Genomic DNA, 18,781 nt, shown 5'->3' on the forward strand with positions numbered 1-18,781 from the left:
GTATAGTCCCTGTTTCCCAGATGGGGAGACCGAGGCTCGGCCACAGGAGACCCGCCTAAGCTGCTACGGCAGGTTGGCAGCAGGACCCTGCCTCGGTGTCCCCCGCTAGAGCCGTGTCCTCCAGCGCCCAGGGGAGACGAGGTGGCCCATCCCCCCTCCCAGGTCCGAGCAGTGGCCTGATCGATCCCATCTCCGACAGCACTGACCAAAGCCACCCGCCCTTCCAGCCACCGCCCCCGTCCAAAGTCCGAGGCGACTCTGCCACTCGCCTGGGTTGGCACCATTCTGCACCAGCTGTTCCTCTTTGCGTGTGGGGCCAGGAGAGGTCTGGGCTGCCTCGGCCGCTGCCCTGGGGCTGTAGGGACCCCTGTGTCCCTTGCCTGTGCCCCTCCTGTCTAGGGCTCTGGCGGGGATGCAGCCATGCTCCTTTGTCACCCTCTCTGACCTGTCCTTCCCCTTATCGAGCGAGCGCAGCCTGGCCCCACGCTACTGGCCAGGACCTCCCTCTGTGGAGTGACCAGGCTGGTCTCTGTGCCCTGAGCCTGTGCACGGTGCCAGAGAGGCCTCACGCTGCTGGGGCAGCCTTCCTCCGGGAGTGAGTGACAGTCTCTGTCCACATGACGGGGACTGAGAATCATAGCAGCACCTGGCCAGGCCAGAGCCCGGCCACCTCCCCACACATGCTGGAAGGAAGGGCAGCTTCCGGGAAGCGTCCCATCCCAGCCAGCCTCATGGCTACCCCCCCACTCCACCGTCCTGAATCTGTCTTCTTCCTGAACCCGGAGCCCCTCAAGGGCCTTAGCTGTCTCTGGGTCTTCTAGCCGTGATTTGCATATAGTAGGTGCTCAGTAAATGCAGAGGACAGAGAAACTGGCAGCAAGACAGTCGGACAATTAAGAAATTGAAATAAAGAATGCAAAAAAGATCATGATTACTTGTCTCATCGGTATTAATTATAATGTGTTGCTCCTGGCTCCCCTCTGTTAGTAGCCAACATTGCTCTATTACTAACTAAATTCTTTCTTTGATCCATGGGAAGAGGAGGCCCACTTTTATACCAACACCCGTCCTGACTCTTCGCACACCCAGAGGTATAAGTACGTCCTGCTCCTGGATTGCCTCTGGGTGTCTCCTCTGGGCATAGTAGACAGAATGCCCTTGGCCCCCACGGCTTGCTGTGTGGTCCGAGGCAAGCTGGCTCCCCTCTCTGGTCCCAGTGCTCCCCAGCAGTCAGATGGAGGCAGGCATTCCTGGCCTGGGGAGCAGGGCGCTCTGCCGTGGGCCACCCAGCAACGACGGAGGGGGCCAGCAGCCCTGGAGGGCGGGAGGCAGACAGTCGCACTTTCCCGCTTGCCTCTGAGGGCGGTGAGCAGCCCTGCGCTGGTCGGGCTGGCGCTCGCTGGGGCCCTGCATCCGCTCCCGAGGAGCCCGCAGGATACCGCCGGGCCTGGCACACGCCTGTGGCTTACCCAGCTCAGGTGGGGGCACCGGGGGCACAGACAGGCAGAGGCAAGCAGGGGTGCGCGGGGGCACCGGCGGCGAACCTGCAACCCTGTTTTAGAGAGAAGGCAGTGAGGTCACCCGCCCCATCACCCCGTCCACAGCCAGGCTGGGTTGCTGCCCCGGCCAGGGAGAAGCCAGAGGCGGTGGGCGGCGCATCCCGCGGGGGCGGGGGGCGGTGACAGGGGGCGGGGGGGGCGGGGGGCGGTGACGGGGGCGGGGCCAGGGGCCGGCGGTTCCGGCCAGGCCGCAGCGGAGAAGGAAAGCGGGCAGCCTGCAGCCCCTGGGCGGGACACAGGGAGGCCTCTGGGGGCCCAGGGGAGCCGTGGCGGCTGGAGGTACGCCCCTTCGGGGGGAGCGGGGCCCGGTTCCTCCCCCGCGGCGGGCGGGGTTGGGACAGCCCCGGAGCTGGCCGGGACTTCTCTCTGCCCCTGGCTGCAGTGACCATCTGGCTGGGTGGGCACGAGCTCGGGTCCCCGTGTGCGCGGCGGGGGCCTGGCGCCACTCCCGCCCTCCTTCACCAGGCGAAGGCTGGGCCCGCTCTTCTCTCCATCAGCCTCCCTCACCCCGCAGCCTTTGAGGACGTGGACTCTGGCTCGGACTGCACAGCCCAGGTGAAGCTGTCGCTCAGGCCCCGACCCCGGCCCCTGCCCCCAGCCCCAGGCTGCCCTGCACCCTCACCGCTGGTGACGCAGGGAACACGCTGCGGACGGGGCGGGAGAGAGGTGGAGGGGCCGGAGAGCAAGTTAATGTTGAAGCAGCTGCTCCTGGCGGGAGGGGCACCCTCAGCCGGCCCCCAGCTGGGACAGCCGGCCTGGCCAGGGTGCGCCGAGGGGGCAGGTGGCCACTTCCGGGGCGAGCGGCCCCAGCGAGTTTGAAGGGAGGAAGGAGGCCGGGCCTGAGGCGGAGCAGGAGCGCGGGGCAGTGCGGGGGGTGGGGGCCGCGGGGGTCAGGTGCCCAGCCTTGACTGTGCCCGCAGCCACGGAACGCTGACTTTCCACAGGTAGGGCACCACTCTCCGGGGCTCCTGGAGCATTAGGGAACTTCGAGAACAAAAGGTAAGGACAGAGACAGGCCCAGGGGTGCGCCAACCTGTGCCCAGGGCACCTCTGCGGGCAGAAGGGCAGGTGGACTGTCAGACCGTGGGGCAAAGGGTGGTGGAGGGACCGAGATGCCCCCCGCCACCACACCTGCTCCGCGAAGCCTCATACATCGCAGCTCTCTGCCCCTCCTCTGCCCTCACTCTCCTGGGAGGGGTCCCTGTTGGGTAGGGTGTGGGCAGCCCTGACCAGCTTGGGCACTGGGCCCCTCACCCGCATCCCCACCGATGAGTCTTCAGCTCCCCCCACCTCCCCTGCCCCAAACCAGGCCCCAGGAGAGCCTGCAGGCTTGGGCTGTGCATGGGGCCTGACTTGCTCCCCGAGCTGGGCCAGAGTGGCCCTGGGACCTTGGCCACCTTGGAGGGCCTTCCTGTACCTTGGTCTCCTGCCGTGTAAAATGGAGACAGCGTCACAGGGATGCTCATTAGGGCATCTTTTGTGGGACCCTCTTGCAAACAGTGGTCGACTCTTAGGTTAATTAGTGCGTTAGTATCAGTCATTACTATTGATGCAGGTGAGTTCATGACTAAATCCCGCTCACGTGTCCTGCTGCCCCCAGAAGTGGGCCCAGGAGGCCCCTCCGGGTGTCCTTTCCTCCCCAGGTTGGACAGGACACACCCCCAGGGAGCCATCTCTCTGGCACCTTTGTTCCTTTGGAGGTGGGCTTCCTGTCACATTCTTGTAATTATGAGACTTTTCTGGCTTGGCAGGGCTGCCTGAAGGAGGGGGCGTTCCAGGTGAGCCCTGGGGGCCACTGGGGGACATGGAGGAGGTGGAGCTGGGGGAGGGGCAGGGAGGGGTCACCCATGCACATAGCTTCCCCTCCTCCCATGGTCTGTGTGCAGGCGGTGCCCCCTGGGGGCTGCTACCTTCCTCCATCTCTGACCCCAACCCCCGCCTGTCCCGCCAGCCCAGGGCTGTGCCACGGTTCTTCCTTAAACGTAAACCCATGTGGCCAGGTGCTCAGGGAGACACCCCGGGAAGTGTTCTGAGCCCCAGGGGCTCTCAGGACCCCTCCCCCTCTAGCCCCCCTCTCCCCCCTCCCACTCTGGCTGGTCGTTTCTCCAGGTCCTGGGTCCCCCTAAGACCTGAGCTTCTTGTCCTCAGCTCTCAGATGCCCTGCCCTCCTCCCTGGCCTCCCTTGCGGGTGACCCTACTTCCCCAAGCTGGATCTCGTCCCTTCCCTCCACCTCCCCTGTGTCCCCTGCAGCCGTCCAGTGCCCACCCTCTGTCACAGCCCCATTCGCTGTCCGGGCCCACCCCCAGAAGGCAGGGAGTGATGGGACAGAGGCAGGCCATTCCAGACCGGCAGGTGGCAGGGTTAGCCAGCAAGGGGTCCCGACACGGGCCTTGTTTTGGGGCCTGAAGACAAGCAGGTCTCTGTCCCCAGCTGCCAGATCATAGTTCCTACAAAGGCCTCATGGGGCTCAGTCCTTCAGCCCCCGCCCCCCCGCCACCGACCAGCGGGCCTCAACGACACATTGCTCCCTCAGGCCTGCATCCCTGGGAGTGGCTCCCATGGTGGGAAGTGGGGGCTGGGTTCGGGGGAGCCAGAATGTTCATTCCCAGACCGGGGGAGGGGTGAGGAGCCTCCGGTTGCCTGGGTCCGCCCATGGGCCCAGCTCCAGGGTGGGCAGGGACCTTCTGCATCCCACCATGGTCGCCATGCATCCGCCCAGAGCCGATGATGCCTCCAGGCCCTCAGTACACCCGCGCTGGGGTGCAGACGCGATCGGGGCCTCAGGGAGGTGGCGGAGGTGGAAAGTACGGGGGTGGTCCTCCAGGTCTCACCTGGTGCAACCCCCACTATGCCCCTTGGTGCCCCAGCCAACCCTGGGCTCTCTCCCCCAGCTCTCTGTGGCCCTGAGCCTGGAGTCCCCATGGCCTCGCTGAGCAGAGCCCTGCGTGTGGCCACCACCTGTTCTCGCCGGGACCTGGGGCCACGTTCGCTGACCGGCCGAGCCGGCCCCACCACTGAGAAGAGCGTGCCGTACCAGCGGACCCTGAGAGAGGCCCAGGGCCCCACGGCGGTGGCCCAGGGCCCAAGCCGCCCCCTGCCCAGCACAGCCAATGTGGTGGTCATCGGAGGGGGCAGCCTGGGCTGCCAGACCCTGTACCACCTGGCCAAGCTGGGTGTGAGCGGGGCGGTGCTGCTGGAGCGGGAGAGGCTGACCTCCGGGACCACCTGGCACACGGCAGGTAGGGGCTGGGGTAGGCGGGGGCTGGGCTGGGGTGGGGCGGGGTGGTGGTGCCAGGGCAGGTCTGGGCCAGGAGGGACCGGACTCTGTGAGGGGACAGTTCCGGGGTGACGACTAGAGACTTGTTAGATGCAGCTGAGCAGGAGGAGGAAGGACACGGAGAAACGATGTGGGGTCATCTGAAGGCACACAGATGGAGGGACCCCCTTTGCTCCCGGTGCCTCTGAAGAGCCATGGTGGGGAGGAGGGAGCCAAGCTGAGACGGGAGCTGGGAGCCGGGCAGCTGTCTGTTCCAAGAACAGACGGGGCCCCTGGGGGTGAGGGGCGTCCACAGGGGGGCATAGAGCGTGGGCGGGGCAAGGAGCAATGCCCTCCATGGGCAAGCATGCATGATCTTCGTCCTCCTAAATAACCAGTGGGCATGTAGTAAGCACCTACTGTATGCAGATCACCAGGGCAGCCAGCCTTCTGCCTGAGCCCTGGGCCTGGGTGAAGTTTGCAGTTTCGGCTGGGGGGGCGCATTTCCGCCTCGGCTGATACTGCGATACCGGCGTGAGGGCACTAAACGGGAGCTGGGAGATGTTCAGGCATGCCACGGCCTGCACACCGTGGCTTCTGCCCTCCTGCTGTCCCGTCTCGGCTGGGCCGGCCGGCCTCTCCCCTCACCATCACACCGGCCCCGGCTCTGGTCGCCCACTCCCCACTTTGTTGATGGACGATGTGTGTGTGGGCCTCCATGGGTCCTGGCTTGGGGTCCCGGCCCCATCGTTACCTGCTCTATTGTCTTGGGCGTGGGACTGTTGGGTGCCATCGAACTGCACTCTAAAACCATCCTGCCTCCCCCTTGGGGCTGCCGTGTCATCCTGTGACAGGCTCAGCCCTGGGCTTGGCACACAGGAAGTGCTCCATAAGTGGGACCCTGACATTACCCCAGTGTGAGCTGCCCAGGAGCCAGAAGGGTCGCCCCCAGATCAGCTTTGACCCTGGGATTTCCGGCTCATCAGCCTCCCGGAGTCCCCCAGGGGCTGCAGAGAAAGACCCAGGCCCCCTGCCTGACCTTCAGGAGCCCCAGCGTGCCGGGCAGAAGGGGGAGGCGCATCGCCTTGTCGGGGACTCACGGTGTCCCTTCCCGGCAAGGCCTGCTGTGGCAGCTGCGGCCCAGCGACGTGGAGGTGGAGCTTCTGGCCCACACGAGGCGCGTGGTGAGCCGAGACCTGGAGGAGGAGACGGGGCTGCACACAGGCTGGATCCAGAACGGGGGCCTGTTCATAGCATCCAACCGGCAGCGTCTGGACGAGTACAAGAGGCTCATGTCGGTGGGTGTGCCCCCACCGGGGGTGGGGAGCTGCTGGTGGCAGGGGTGCTCCTCATCCTGGGGGGCTGGGGCAGCAGGGCTGGGGGAAGGAGCTCTGACCGATCTGGGTTACCAACACACCCAGATGCCCTTGTTGCTGGGCCGTCTGGGACAAGTGGCTGTGCCTCGGCCTTCTTGCCTTTAAAATGGGACCATGTTGTGGAGCCCGGTGCCAGCGAGCCCCAGACACGGGAGAGGCCCGGTACTCGGAGCTGTTACGGCCACCGAGCTCGGTGCTCATGGGAGACAAGATGCGTGTGAAATCCTACCCCCGGAGGCAGTGCCCACACTTCTCTGCCCCCACCCCGGACTCCCAGGCCTGGGGAGGGCGGTCGTGCGGGAGACTGACAGAGAGGCTCGTGCTGCGGACGACCCTTGGATTGGGGTGCGGTGCTGTTGGCCCACCCGGAGCGGCCAGGCCTGGACGCCAAATCCCAGGACATGGGTGCGGCAGGCTGCTCGGGCCGTCTGGCTTCCTGGGGCGCCGACCGAATCTGTGCGGGGGGCCCAGCGAGCGGGACCAGCCGCGGGGCCGCGGGGGGAGGCAGGGGCCGCGGGCTTCACCCCGGCAGGTCTGGGTCTCTGCGTCTAGGAGCCGGCCCCATTCTGCCTCCTCCTCCCCCAGCTCGGTGACCGGCTGGGACGGAGGCCTCTAAGGGAAGCCCGCGGCCCCCAGCCCCAGCCCAGGAGCCCAAGGCCCCCGCTGCCGAGAAGCCCCCGCCCCTTCTCGCGCTCGGTTCTCAGCGGGAGACTCTCACGGGCCCCGCGGGCTTCCAGCTGGGCGGAGCCTGTCCTGGTCGTGCCGCCTGGGGCCAGGCGATTGGCTGCCCTTGGGCCAATCAGATGCGAGGGCGTGGCCTGTCCTGCTCCTCCGGCCGGGCGTGGGAGGAAGGGCTGGGTCTCCGGCGAGCTGGCGGGGCTGGAGGACCGGCCCTCAAGTTCACCGCCCGCGCAGTCCCCGGGCAGCCCCCGAGCAGTCCCCGGGCAGTCCCCGCGCAGTCCCCGAGCAGTCCCCGCGCAGTCCCCGTGCGCGTGCCTCGTGGTCGCTTATAGAGGAGGCTCCTATGCGCCCGAGCCTGGTGGACGCTCTTGCGGGGGGCCAGCCGTCTGGTTAGCACCCGCCAACCCCTGGGGGGCTTGAAGTCATTTGGGTCCGAGTTGGGTGACCGTGGGACGGCCCGGAGCCTGGCGTGGGCCTCATGCTCCTCAGCCTCCCGCCACCCTGGCACGGAGATGGCCCAGGGGACGGCGGCAGCTTGCTGGGGGACGCAGGGTTGGAGCCAACTCTGGGAGGCGCAGGCGGGGAGGACGGTGGCCGGTGGGTCTGCACCCTGAGGGCTGAGTCCCTTTGCTCTCGGGCCCTCTAGCTGGGCAAGGCCTATGGCGTGGAGTCCCACGTGCTGAGTCCCGCAGAGACCAAGGCGCTGTATCCGCTGATGAACGTGGACGACCTGTACGGGACCCTGTACGTGCCGCAGGACGGGACCATGGACCCCGCGGGCACGTGCACCGCCCTCAGCAGGGCTGCTGCTGCTCGGGGGGCACAGGTACCGCCCGCCCGGCCTGCGTCCCCTGCTCCCAGCCCAGAGGACCCGGGGCTCTGCTAGACCAGCGTGTCCTCTCGGGACCTCTTCTGTGCTTTTCCTTGTTTATCCAGATGTGCACATCATTGTAGCAAACATCAGAAAGGAGAAGTTTGACGTTTCAGTTTTACATGCCCCAACTATTTCTTAGGAAGACGTGTTTTTATAGGCAGAACCCAGCCACACTGCTCCGTGGTCTGGAAGACTAGACTGCAAACGCCCGTTAGTGAAGCCAGCCTTGCTTTTTAGATGTCACCTTATGAGAAAGACCTTGTGTGTCTGGGGACACATCCTCCGAGTCGGGAGCGTGGGGTTAGCTTCCAGTGCTGGGGTCACCCCACTTCACTGGTGTCGCAGGACGCGGGCCCAGCAGGAGCAGGGGTCCAGGTCCCGTCTGGGTGGTGGGGAGCCGGTGACGGTGGGGGCGGTGGGCACCCTCACTGAGCCCTGCTGGGCTCTGGAAGCAGCCCCTCTCGCTGCCAGGTCATCGAGAACTGCCCAGTGAGTGGCATCCGCGTGCGGACGGACGACTTCGGGGTGCGGCGCGTGGCCGCTGTGGAGACAGAGCACGGCTCCATCCAGACGCCCTGTGTGGTCAACTGTGCAGGTGGGCAGGGGTCTCTCCTGGCTCCCGGGTGGCCATGCTGGCTGCCTCCTAAGCCTGGCGTGCCTCTGGGTGGGGGTCTGGGGGGGACAGACAGGCCCGCAGAGGCTCCCCCTGCCCACTGGGCTGGCAGCCCTGCCTGGTGCTGCAGAGCTGACCTGTCCCTGTCCCGCCCACAGGTGTGTGGGCCAGCGCCGTGGGCCGGATGGCTGGAGTCAAGGTCCCGCTGGTGGCCATGCACCACGCCTACGTCGTCACCGAGCGCATCGAGGGCATCCAGGTAGGTATGCTCGCAGGTGGCGTGACCCCTGTGAGTTCCCTCTCCACCCCGAGCCTCAGTCACCTCATCTGGGAAATGGGTACCCTCACACTGGGTGTTTGGGGTGGGGTCAGAGGTAAATGAGGGAACCTCCTGGTGCTGATTCGGGGCACGGCTCCTCAGGGAGGCCCAACTGCGTGTCCTGCGTGGTGCAGCCCGTCTGGGGCGTGGGCACATTCCGAGCTCCAGGTGCTGCTTCAGGGGACCTGTACGTGTTTGGACGCTCCCTAATGTGCCCTGGGTGCCAGTGTCGGAGGCGCCGATTTCAGACCCTCAGATCCTCCCTGGGGGCTTGGAGAGGCCCTGCCAAGGAAGACAGAGGGTTCTGCACCCCTGCCCTCTCTCCTCTTCTCCCCTTCTCATCTCCCCCACCCCGCCACTGTCCCACTGTGGTGTGGGCTGGTAGCTTCCTGTCACCTTGTCAATGATCACCTTGTCCATGACTACTCCTCCCTCCGTCCCTCCCTCCCTCCCTCTCTTTCTCTCTCCATCCCTCCCTCCCTCCCTCTCTCACTCATCATCCATCCATTTGTGAAGCATTAACCCACCATTCCATGTAACCCTCCTTCCTTCTTCCCACTCAGCAGCCAACATTGACTGCTGCGTCCCAGGCCCTATTCTAGAAACCAGGGCTGTAAAAGAGAAAAGAACCCAGTTCTGGTCGGGGTCGAGCTGGGGGGCAGGTACAGACCAGTAAAGGGGCAATTCCCAAGCAGGCTTATGGGGCTCTGCAGAGGCCAGGGGAAGGGGCTCCGGAGACTCCAAGCCCAGGGAGCAGAGTGTGGGAGCCCAGCAGCCCAGGACCTGAAGGCAGTTCAGGGGGGCTGAGGGGGTGGACGTGGGACAGTGTGAGATGGGACCCAGTAACGAGGGTCCTGGCCGGGATGAGCCTGGCTTCTGGCTAGTCACTGGGACCACACTGTTGAGGGGCTGGGGCAGGTGCCGGGCTCCCCACGCACTCCTGCCCCTCTCCCTTGACACATGGCTTCCCCGGTTCATGAACGAGTTTAATGGGATGCAGCACAGACCTCAGGTGGCCGCCAGGGGTCGCCCTCAGGCCACAGTGGGCTCCAGAGGGCTGGGGACAGGCTGTGTCCTGTGGAGGGATACTTCTTGGGTGGCCACAGGGCTGTGCGTCCTAGGAAGCCCCAGTTCTGAAGGTCTGGCCCGCAGCTGGATCCGAGTCGAGCACTGCCCCGGCTGCTCTGTGACCTGGCGCCCTCCCTCTCCGGGCCTGGTGTGTGTGTCCCCCACAATTGCAGTGGGTCCCGTGCTCTTGGCTGGTCCTCATTCTGCCGGCCTGCACCTGCTTTTGCAGACACTGCTGTACCCGGGCACCGGGTGATAGGAAGGCTCAGGCTCAGGGGCTGCATCCCAGCTCCTCCGTTACCCAGTCAGGCCAGTCATAGTGCTGGGTAGACCTCAGTTTCCTTTTCTGCAAGATGGACAATAAGGGTACTGAGTGCGTGGGGCTGAGGGAGGAGCCCATGTCGGAGAGGAAGGGCTGAATGTGGCTCCTGGGCTGTAGCAGGTACTCCTCAGGTGGTAGCTGGGGTGAGGGTGACGATGGCCAGGACCACGGGGCACAGGGTGGTCCAGTTGGCGGGTGCCCCAGAGGATGAGATTAGGGAATGCTGGAGCTATCAGGCAGCCTTCCCAGAGGAAGCAGCTAGCAGGATTTGGAAGGAGTGGGGGAGAGGAGAAACAATGAAAGGGAGCAGAGTGAGGTTGGGGGGAAGGGACACCAGTGAGACCAGGTCATAGCTGCAGGGTGGGCTTCTGCGTGGAGGTGACAAGACGCGTTGGGCACTCTAGGGCAGCTCAGTGTGCTGGGCCCCAGGAGCTAGAAGGAAAGTCAGGGGCTTCCCTGGCCACCAGGTGTCCCCACTGTCCTGCTCGACGGAACGCCAGTTTTTGTTTTGTTTTGTTTTTAGAGTAGTAGTGACAACAGAGGTAATGATCTCACTGTTTCTGTTTCCGAAGCGTTCAGTTACCGAGAACTTCCTACGCGCTCCTTCCAACGACCCCTCATTGCGGACATTCTTATTCCAGGTCTATGGAGGAGCTGGACAGCTAGGACACTGGAGTGGGGGGGGGGCATCTGCCAAGTTATCCCTTTTGTCTCTGTATGTCCTCGGAGATGGGACAGAGGAGTCACTTCTGATGTGCCCATCTCCAGGGTAAGGGTCCAGGAGAGAAGTCAGTTCCCTCGGTGCCAGAGAGCCACAGGGGATGTGCTCTTTCCCTACTTCTGCTCAGTTTCTAAAATGATTTTGGTTTGCTTATTGGTTAAATCAAGTAGTCAGGGTTTGCAGTATACTGACAGTGGAAATATTATTAACTCCTGAGCAAACAGCATCGAACTTTTGTGTTTCCTGGAGTTATTAATTGTTTTCTGGTTGCTCAGCTTCCTATGTAACTGTCGCTGCCTCCGTCTATGTTTTGGTCTCTCTGTTGACATGACCTTCACCCCCCAAATCCCATACCCATTATCAGTCACTCCCCATTTCCCATCCTACCCCCAACCTTAGATAATTGCTAATCTGATTTCTCTCTCTGTGGATTTTCCTATTCTGGACATTTAATACAATGAAATTGGACCATATATAGCCTCTGGGGTCTGACTTCTTTCACTCAGTCTGACATTTTCAGAGTTCATCCGTGTGATGCATTATCAGAATTTCATTCCTTTTAATGGCTAAATAATATTCTATTGTAGATCACATTTTATTTTTCCATTTATCTGTTGATGGACATTCGAGTGGTTTCTGTTTTGAATAATGCTGCTATGAATATTCATGTACACATTTCTGTGTGGATGTGTTTTAATATTTCTTAGGCAGATATCTTAGAGTGGAATTGCTGAATCATATAGTAATTATGTTTAACTGTTTGAGGAACTGTCAGACCATTTTCAAAGCGTGTGCACTGTTTCACACCCTGCCCACGTGCGGAGGGTTCTGACTTCTCCACGGCCTCGCCACCACTTACGACTCTTTGATCCTAGCCGTCCTGGTGGGTGTGAAGTGGAGAGTCTCTCCTCGGGGTTTTGAGTTGCACTTCCCTACTGACCGATGACGCGGAGCATCTTCCCATGTGCTCACTGGCCATTCCTCCGTCCGCTTTGGAGAAATGTCTATGCAGATACCTTGCTCGTTTTAAATGAGGTTGTTGGTCTTTTCACTGAGTCAGAAGAGTTCTCGTTCTATTCAGGGTACACGTCTCTCTCCAGATTTATGCCTGGCACGTATCCTCTCCCGCTCTGTGGGTTGTCTTCCCTTCCTTGGTGGTGGTGTTGGCAGCACACAAAAGGTCTCAGTTCTGGCCAAGTCCAACTGATGGGTTGTTCCTTTTTCTGCTTGTGCTTCTGCTTCCGAAGGGCATTTCCTAACACCCTTTTCCAAGGCCACGAAGATGGATGCGTATATTTTCTCCTCAGAATTTTGTGGTTTTAGCTCTTATTCTTAGGTCCGTGACCCACTGTGACTAGGGTCTGTGTATGGTGTGAGGAAGGGGTCCAACTTCCTTTCTTGCGTGCGGCCGTCCAGCTGTGTCGGCGCTGCGTGTTGAAGATCACTGCTTCCCCCTGGCCGTGGCCTTGGCGTCCCCGTGGGAAATCAGTGGGCCATAACCGTGAGGGCTTATTTCCGGACCGTCAGCCCCATGCCAGTGATCTGTATGCGTGTCCTGTGTTAATGCCCTCCGTCTCGATTACAGTATTGTAATGAGTCTTGAATCGTGAAGCATGAGTCTCTTCCTTCTCAAGATTGTTGTAAGTATTCTGGGTCCCTTGCATTGCCGTATGCATTTTAGGATCAGTTTGTCCTTTTCTGCCAAGAAGCCAGCTGCGATTTTAGTGGGGATTGTGTGGAATCTGGATCAATTTGGAGAGCATTGTCATCTTGACCGTAGTCAAGTCTTCATTTTGTAACCGTGAGACGTCTTTCCGTTCATTTAGGTCTTCTTAGTTTCTTTCAAAAATATTGCCAAGTTTTTAGAGTATAAGTTTTGCACTTGTTTTGTTAAATTTATTTGTAAGTATTTGAAAATTCTTTTCGATGGGGGCTCCTGGGTGGTTCAGTCCATTAAGCATCTGCCTTCAGCTCAGGTCATGATTTCAGGGTCCTGGGATCGGGCCCCGCATCGGGGTCTGCTCAACAGGGAATCTATTTCTCCCTTTTCACCTGCTTGTGCTCATGTGTGTGCACGCTCTCTCTCAAATAAATAAATAAAATCTTCAAAAAAATTCCTTTCGATGATGTGAGTGGAGTTATTAATTTCATTTTTGATTGTCCAATGTTGATGAAATGAAAAACAAAACAATAGTTTTTATTTGTCTGTCGTACATTGACCTTGTATCCTGCCCCTTTGTTGAACTGTTTTGTTAGTTGCAATAGTTGTTTGGTGGGTTCCTAGGATTTTCTACATGCAGGATCATGTCATCCGCAAATAGAGATCATTTTACTCCTTCTTTCCCAAGCTTGATGCCTTTTAATACTTTTTCTTGCCTCATTGCTGTATTGGCTAGAAATTCCAGTACGAGGCTGAGTAAAAGTACTGAGAGTAGACATCCTTCTGTTGGCCTAATCTTAGAGGAAAAGCTGAAAATAAGTATGTTTTAGCTGTGGGTGTTTCTTAGATACCCTTTGTCAGGAAGTTCCTTTCTATTTCTAGATTGTTGAGTGTTTTTGTGATGAAATGTGTTGGAAATGCTTTCTCCGCCATCTATTGGAATGATGGGTTTTCATCCTACTCAGTTGATACAATGTATTACAAAGACTTGTTTTCAGATGTCAAGCCAACCTTACATTCCTGGGATAAATCTCATTAGGCCATAGGATATAATCCTTTTCTCTGTTGCTGGATTCAGTTTGTTAGTATTTTGTTGAGGATATGTGCACTTATATTCTAACTGTCCCATTGTCCTCCCAAACATTTCAACTGTCAGCTACTTCTCAAGAATATGTTCTGCAGCACTCCGCACACCAGGGAAATCACATACAGTCTGTAAGTCCCATTCCCCTCCCCTGGAGGAACCCTCCAGCTGTTCTGATCTCCATTCTAGAAGGAATGCCTTGTGGCCTCTGCTCGGCTGTGACCCTGGAGCCTTCTTCTCTCCTCTTCTGTTTGGATCTGTGGCGTGTGCTCTGGTTGCTTACTGAGAAGGGGCAGATGGCGGGTAAACACTTTTGCGTTCATCGATGTCTGAAATAATCTTTATTCTTTCCTTACACTTGATTGATGGATTGACTGGGTCTAGAATTCTCCATCTAAAACTGTCTGTCAGAATTTTGGAGACTTGGCTCCAGGCCCTCTGGCCTCCGGGACTGCTGTGCCATTCTTCCGGACGCGTCTGTTCCTCTGGTTCCGATGTTTCTACCCCAGCATGGCCTCTGTGCTGCCTGTGCGTGCACAGGGCTTGGTGGGCCCTTTAATATGGAGATCTGTGGTGTTTAATCTGAGAAATTGTCCTGGATTGCTTCTCTGACGTTCCTCTAATCCATTTCCTCTGTTTGTCTTTCTGGAACCCCTGTAAGGTAGATGTTGGACCTTTAGGGCTGCCCTTGTGATTTCCTTATTTTTTTCTTTCCTGATTGCAATTTCTTCATCTTTTTTTGGCCTCATATCTAGAAGATGGTCTTATCTGACCCTTCAGTTGCATTTTTCATTTTGATGATCATCTCTCACTTTGAGACCTCTTTCTTCATCTGGGATTGTTCCTTTTCCATGGTCTCTTGTTTGATGGACCCAACCTTGTCATAGCTCTGAAGTTCCTGGTATGGGTTTTAAGGGGGAGTTTCTGCAGGCCGACTGGAAGCTTGGAGATGGAGGATAGGAGGGCATCTTGTAGGAGATGAGGGTGAGCTGTCCTCTTTGGTGAGGGCCCCTATGTCAGCATCTGGAATCTTCCACAGGCCACTTCATTAGCGTCTGGAACCTTCCACAGGCCACTTTGTGTTTCCATGATAGAGTCCCCAGGCTGCTGTAGAGGGGAACGGAAACCCACCCCTCACACCTCTGAGACCAGAGCCTGTGGGGGCCCCATTCTCCAGACCTCAGGGCTGTCCCCAGGCCAGGCTCCAGGCCGTGCTGGGTGGGGATGGAGGGGACCCGGGTTCACTGCTCTGAAGAGACCCTGGCCTTTCCATTCACACATGTACTCTTTCTCACTCACACATGTGCACACTTACACACATATCCATGTACACACATGCACACGCTCTCACACTCGTGTGTATACACACTCACACACACACCCCGTGCACTCTGCCCATCGGGCCCTGCAGAGGGAGCTGGGTTGCCACAAGCCAGGACTCTACAGATGGGGGGGACTGGAGGGTGCGCACCGGCCCGACTTGGCATTTTGCCGTGCCCAGGCCCGCGCAGGGGTGCCTACTCGGCTTGGCGTGCGCGGTGTTGTTGGAGAGCTCCGCGGGCTCTTGTCCCGCCATGGTTCCCCGGGATTTGTGGCTTAGACCTTGTCCTTCCCTCCTTCCTTCATCTCCTTCTTACTTCTTTGCTGCTGTTTTATGGGGTCTAGGGAAGGAGAGATTTGAGTGGGGAGAGTGGTTTGTCCACCGTGTAACCTGAGGCCTACAATAAGGAGGAGATGCCACGGGCCACTGTGGGCCTGGGACCGCCCAGCCCTGGCTGACCCCGAGGCCTCTCTGCTCTGCCTTCCAGAACATGCCCAATGTCCGTGACCACGACGCCTCGGTCTACCTCCGCCTCCAAGGGGACGCCCTGTCTGTGGGCGGCTATGAGACCAACCCCATCTTCTGGGAGGAGGTGAGACACTAAGGGATGGAGGGGGTGGTTGGGGGCCGCGTCTCAGCGTGGAGAAGCCTTCTAACAGGAAACCCACCCTCCCGCTGAGAAGCGGCAGGTCCTCTCACTCCTTTTTCTCTGAGCCTGGCACACGGGGAGACCCAGAGCTGGGGCAGGGAGAGGGCTGGCCTCACGACAGTAATAGAGGCTGCAGAAATGGAAAGTAATGGCTTTGGAAGACAGAAACCTGAAAGCCCGGTGTCCGCAGCAAACCCCCCTGAGGCCCCGCCCCCACGGCAGCAGCGTCCCCCAGACCTGGCTGCTCCCCCCGGCAGCTTCAGGGGGCTGCCTGAGGTCCGGCCGCCCCCTCGGCTCCCCCGAGCATTCCCGGGCCACCCTCACTCCTGGCTTCATGCAGAAATGGAATGACTGAATGACAGCTTTGGGTCAGATGCCGTCTTACTTCCCGGGGACCGGGGGAGACCAACATCAAAGTCCCTATCCCGGGGTGCCTCTGTCTAGGTGGGGGGACCCACAATAAACAAGAAGCCGTGGGGATCTGTGTGCTGAATGGAGCCGGCAGGTTAGGAAGAAGCCCAGTAAGCTTCTTCCCAAGTGGTGTGGAGGGATGCCCTTCACACTGGTCAGGCAGGGCAACCCCCTGCCCCCCGCCGCGGCCCGGGGAGCTGACGGCAGAGCAGAGACCTGCAGAGAGAGCCGGTGGGTGAGGGGCTGCCTCAGGCAGGGGTGAAGGCCCTGAGGTCAGGTCAGGCTCGTCCCTCTCGAAGAACGGAAGGCAGGCCGGTGTGGCCGTGCGTCAGAGGTGGACATGGACAGGGCCTCGTAGGGCTTTGTCGGGCACAGAGAGCCACGGAGATCCATGGAGGGCTTGAGAGCAAGAGAGGGCCTGGTCTGACTTAGGAGAATGGGTCGGAGGAAGTGGGGGGTCAGGTGACCGTGACCAGGGAGAGGCCACGGCGACAATCCAGCACAGAAAGGGGGGGCCTGGGCCAACACGGGGAAGGGGAGCGGACGGGCCCTGCTGAGCGGTCAGCGGAGGAGGCCTGAGGGACACAGCCCAGCCCTGTCCCTCTGCTAGCACGGGGCGGGCTGGCCGGGCTCAGCTCCCTGTCACAGGGCCGCACCCCTGCCTGCCCCCCCGCAGGTGTCAGACAAGTTTGCCTTTGGCCTCTTTGACCTGGACTGGGATGTGTTCAGCCCGCACATTGAGGGAGCCGTCAACCGCGTCCCTGTGCTGGAGAAGACGGGGGTCAAGTCCACGGTCTGCGGCCCTGGTGAGTGGGGAGGCTGGGAGCTGGGGGTGGGCATCCCAGGGTCCTTCTGGCTGAGAAGTGCATCTGGCCTATGTCAGGCCTGGACCCGGGCTGCCCCTGCCGCGGGCGGGCAGGACACACACCACCCCTTTCGTGGCTCCAGCAGAACCACACGCGCCCTATTCTGCCCCCCTTCCTCCCTGGCACGTGTGGGGTCTCTTTCATCGTCAATCAAGGCAGAAAATGGGCGGGGCCAGCTTGGCCCACATCAGGGCTGGGGAGAGAGTCCCTGAAGGATACGGTGCTGTCCCAAGGGGAAAGTTTGTGTCTGAGACTCAGTTCCCGTGCCTCAGTGTCCTCCTCTGTGAAATGGGTGACAGAGCACTTACTCAGCAGGCGTGGAGCACGAAGGAGAGCCACATGTTAGGTGCAGGGCACGGCTGGGCCAGCAAACTGCTGTGAGTCCCCTGAGGGGAAGGGGACAGCCAGAGGCTAGGGAGGAAGGGGTAGTCCACAGCCACTCAGGGAGCAAGGGGCAGGCCGGGCCAGGAGAGGGGCAGGTTCTGATGCCGGGGGCCCGTGGCCTGCAGGAGTCCCGCCCTCTCCCTCCGTGCCCCTGGCATCGACACGGCCGCCAGCCAGGGCGGCTCTAATCTGTTCAGCTCTCAGGAAGCCCAGCCGTAGTGAGCAGGTTAGAAGCACCGGGCGTGGGCCGTGGGCCGAAGTCTCACTGCCTACCCACCCCCCAGCGGCTTCCCCGGGCTTGCGAGGGGCTGGCGGTGAGCAGCACAGGCCCGAGACAATCCCGGGAGTGCGGGTCACCCGGGAGCATCGTGTTTAATTAGCCCGGGCAGTCACTGCTCCCACAAAGGCGAGGTGCTGTGAGGACATCTTGTGTCTGGTCTCCTGCCTGGGAGGGAGGGTTCACGGCGGAGATCAGCCTCTCTCTTGCCGGGGAGCACAAGCGCGGTCAGCGGCCTTTGGCTTCCAGAACAGAACTCGGAAGTCCCAGGCCCCCTTGACTCTGGGGAATCTGGGGGCAGGCAGAGCTCCCATTCCAGGTCCCGGAGGTCACCGCCAAGGTGGGGGCCCCTGTCTGTGCAGCCAGACATCCCGTCTTCCTGCAGCCTCATGTTGTACAGGCTTGAGTCATTTGTTAAACATTCAAGAGACTCTCGACCCCGAAACTCTCTCCTGACTTGCCCCATGAGGCTGTTCTGATCTTCCTGTCCTCCCATGGCCCCGGGTGGGAAACATCCCCGCTCTGCCCAAGGGTTCATGGGGCCCCCTGGGAAGCTCCCGTCCTGATGCTCTCTGCCTTCTCTGACCCTCCCTCAGCCACCCCAACTCTGTCTTTCAGACCTCTGGGGTTTCCCCCTCTCTGGGGTGTCCCCCTCTCCAGCTGGTTGGAAGTTTCCCCCAGGTCCCATAGACGGGAGTGGCCTCAGATGCCGCCCCCCAGGTCAGGCCTGCTCCCCCCGCAGGGAGCAGAGCTGCACAGAGGTTAGGAACTTGGGCCGGGGGCCGGGCAGCCCTGAGCGTCGCTCCGGCATCCAGGGTTCACTAGCAGGGGACTGGGATAGAGAGACCCCGCCTCCCAGGGTTTCCTCATCTCTCCCTGGTGACCGTGGTACCTGTCAGGAAGGGCTGTCAGGAGTCCCTCACCACCCTCTCCTCCACTCTGTTTTCTTACCAAACATTCTCTTTTGCTTATTTGTTTATTTCCTGCATCCATCACTGTCTGGTCAGCTCCCTGAGGGCTGGGACTGGTCTCGTTCAGAGCCGAGCCTGGAGCACAGACACGGGGGCTACAAGTATTTGCAGATGGGCTGACTCACAGCCCCGGAAGGAAGTGCTGTGCTCCCAGGTTTACAGATGAGGACACTAAGGCTCGGAGAGAAGTGACTGGCCCAAGGGCACCCAGCTAGGAAGGAGTAAAGCAGGGTTCGAACCCAGGACTGTCTGCAAAGCTCAGCTCTTCATGATGATGTCCGAGGGTCCCTCGCCATCATGCCCTGGCCTCTGCGGGTGACCCGCCAGCAACAGGCAGGAGCAGAAGCCCCCGTCCCTCTCCCAAAGAA

General features: G+C 60.4%; 1 protein-coding gene across 3 annotated transcripts in view; it reads left to right on the forward strand.

The window, feature by feature from the left end:
• Positions 1–1,762: 1,762 nt before the first annotated feature.
• SARDH (sarcosine dehydrogenase) overlaps positions 1,763–18,781 on the forward strand; it is a 61,203-nt gene continuing 44,184 nt past the window's right edge. Inside the window, exons 1-10 of one of the 3 annotated variants that reach the window (XM_080819831.1) lie at positions 1,763–1,838; positions 2,057–2,114; positions 2,504–2,558; positions 4,452–4,799; positions 5,936–6,114; positions 7,520–7,699; positions 8,219–8,342; positions 8,519–8,619; positions 15,343–15,447; positions 16,592–16,721. In XM_080819831.1, the coding sequence (XP_080675957.1) occupies positions 4,481–4,799; positions 5,936–6,114; positions 7,520–7,699; positions 8,219–8,342; positions 8,519–8,619; positions 15,343–15,447; positions 16,592–16,721 (1,138 nt within the window). In that variant the 5' untranslated portion in view covers positions 1,763–1,838; positions 2,057–2,114; positions 2,504–2,558; positions 4,452–4,480. Of the gene's footprint in view, positions 1,839–1,975; positions 2,115–2,503; positions 2,559–3,318; positions 3,338–4,451; positions 4,800–5,935; positions 6,115–7,519; positions 7,700–8,218; positions 8,343–8,518; positions 8,620–15,342; positions 15,448–16,591; positions 16,722–18,781 lie in introns of those variants that run through there. The other 2 variants (XM_080819830.1, XM_080819832.1) reach the window with 2 other exon arrangements.

Source organism: Martes martes (assembly GCF_963455335.1).
Source record: "Martes martes genome assembly, chromosome: 12".
NCBI lineage: Eukaryota > Metazoa > Chordata > Mammalia > Carnivora > Mustelidae > Martes > Martes martes.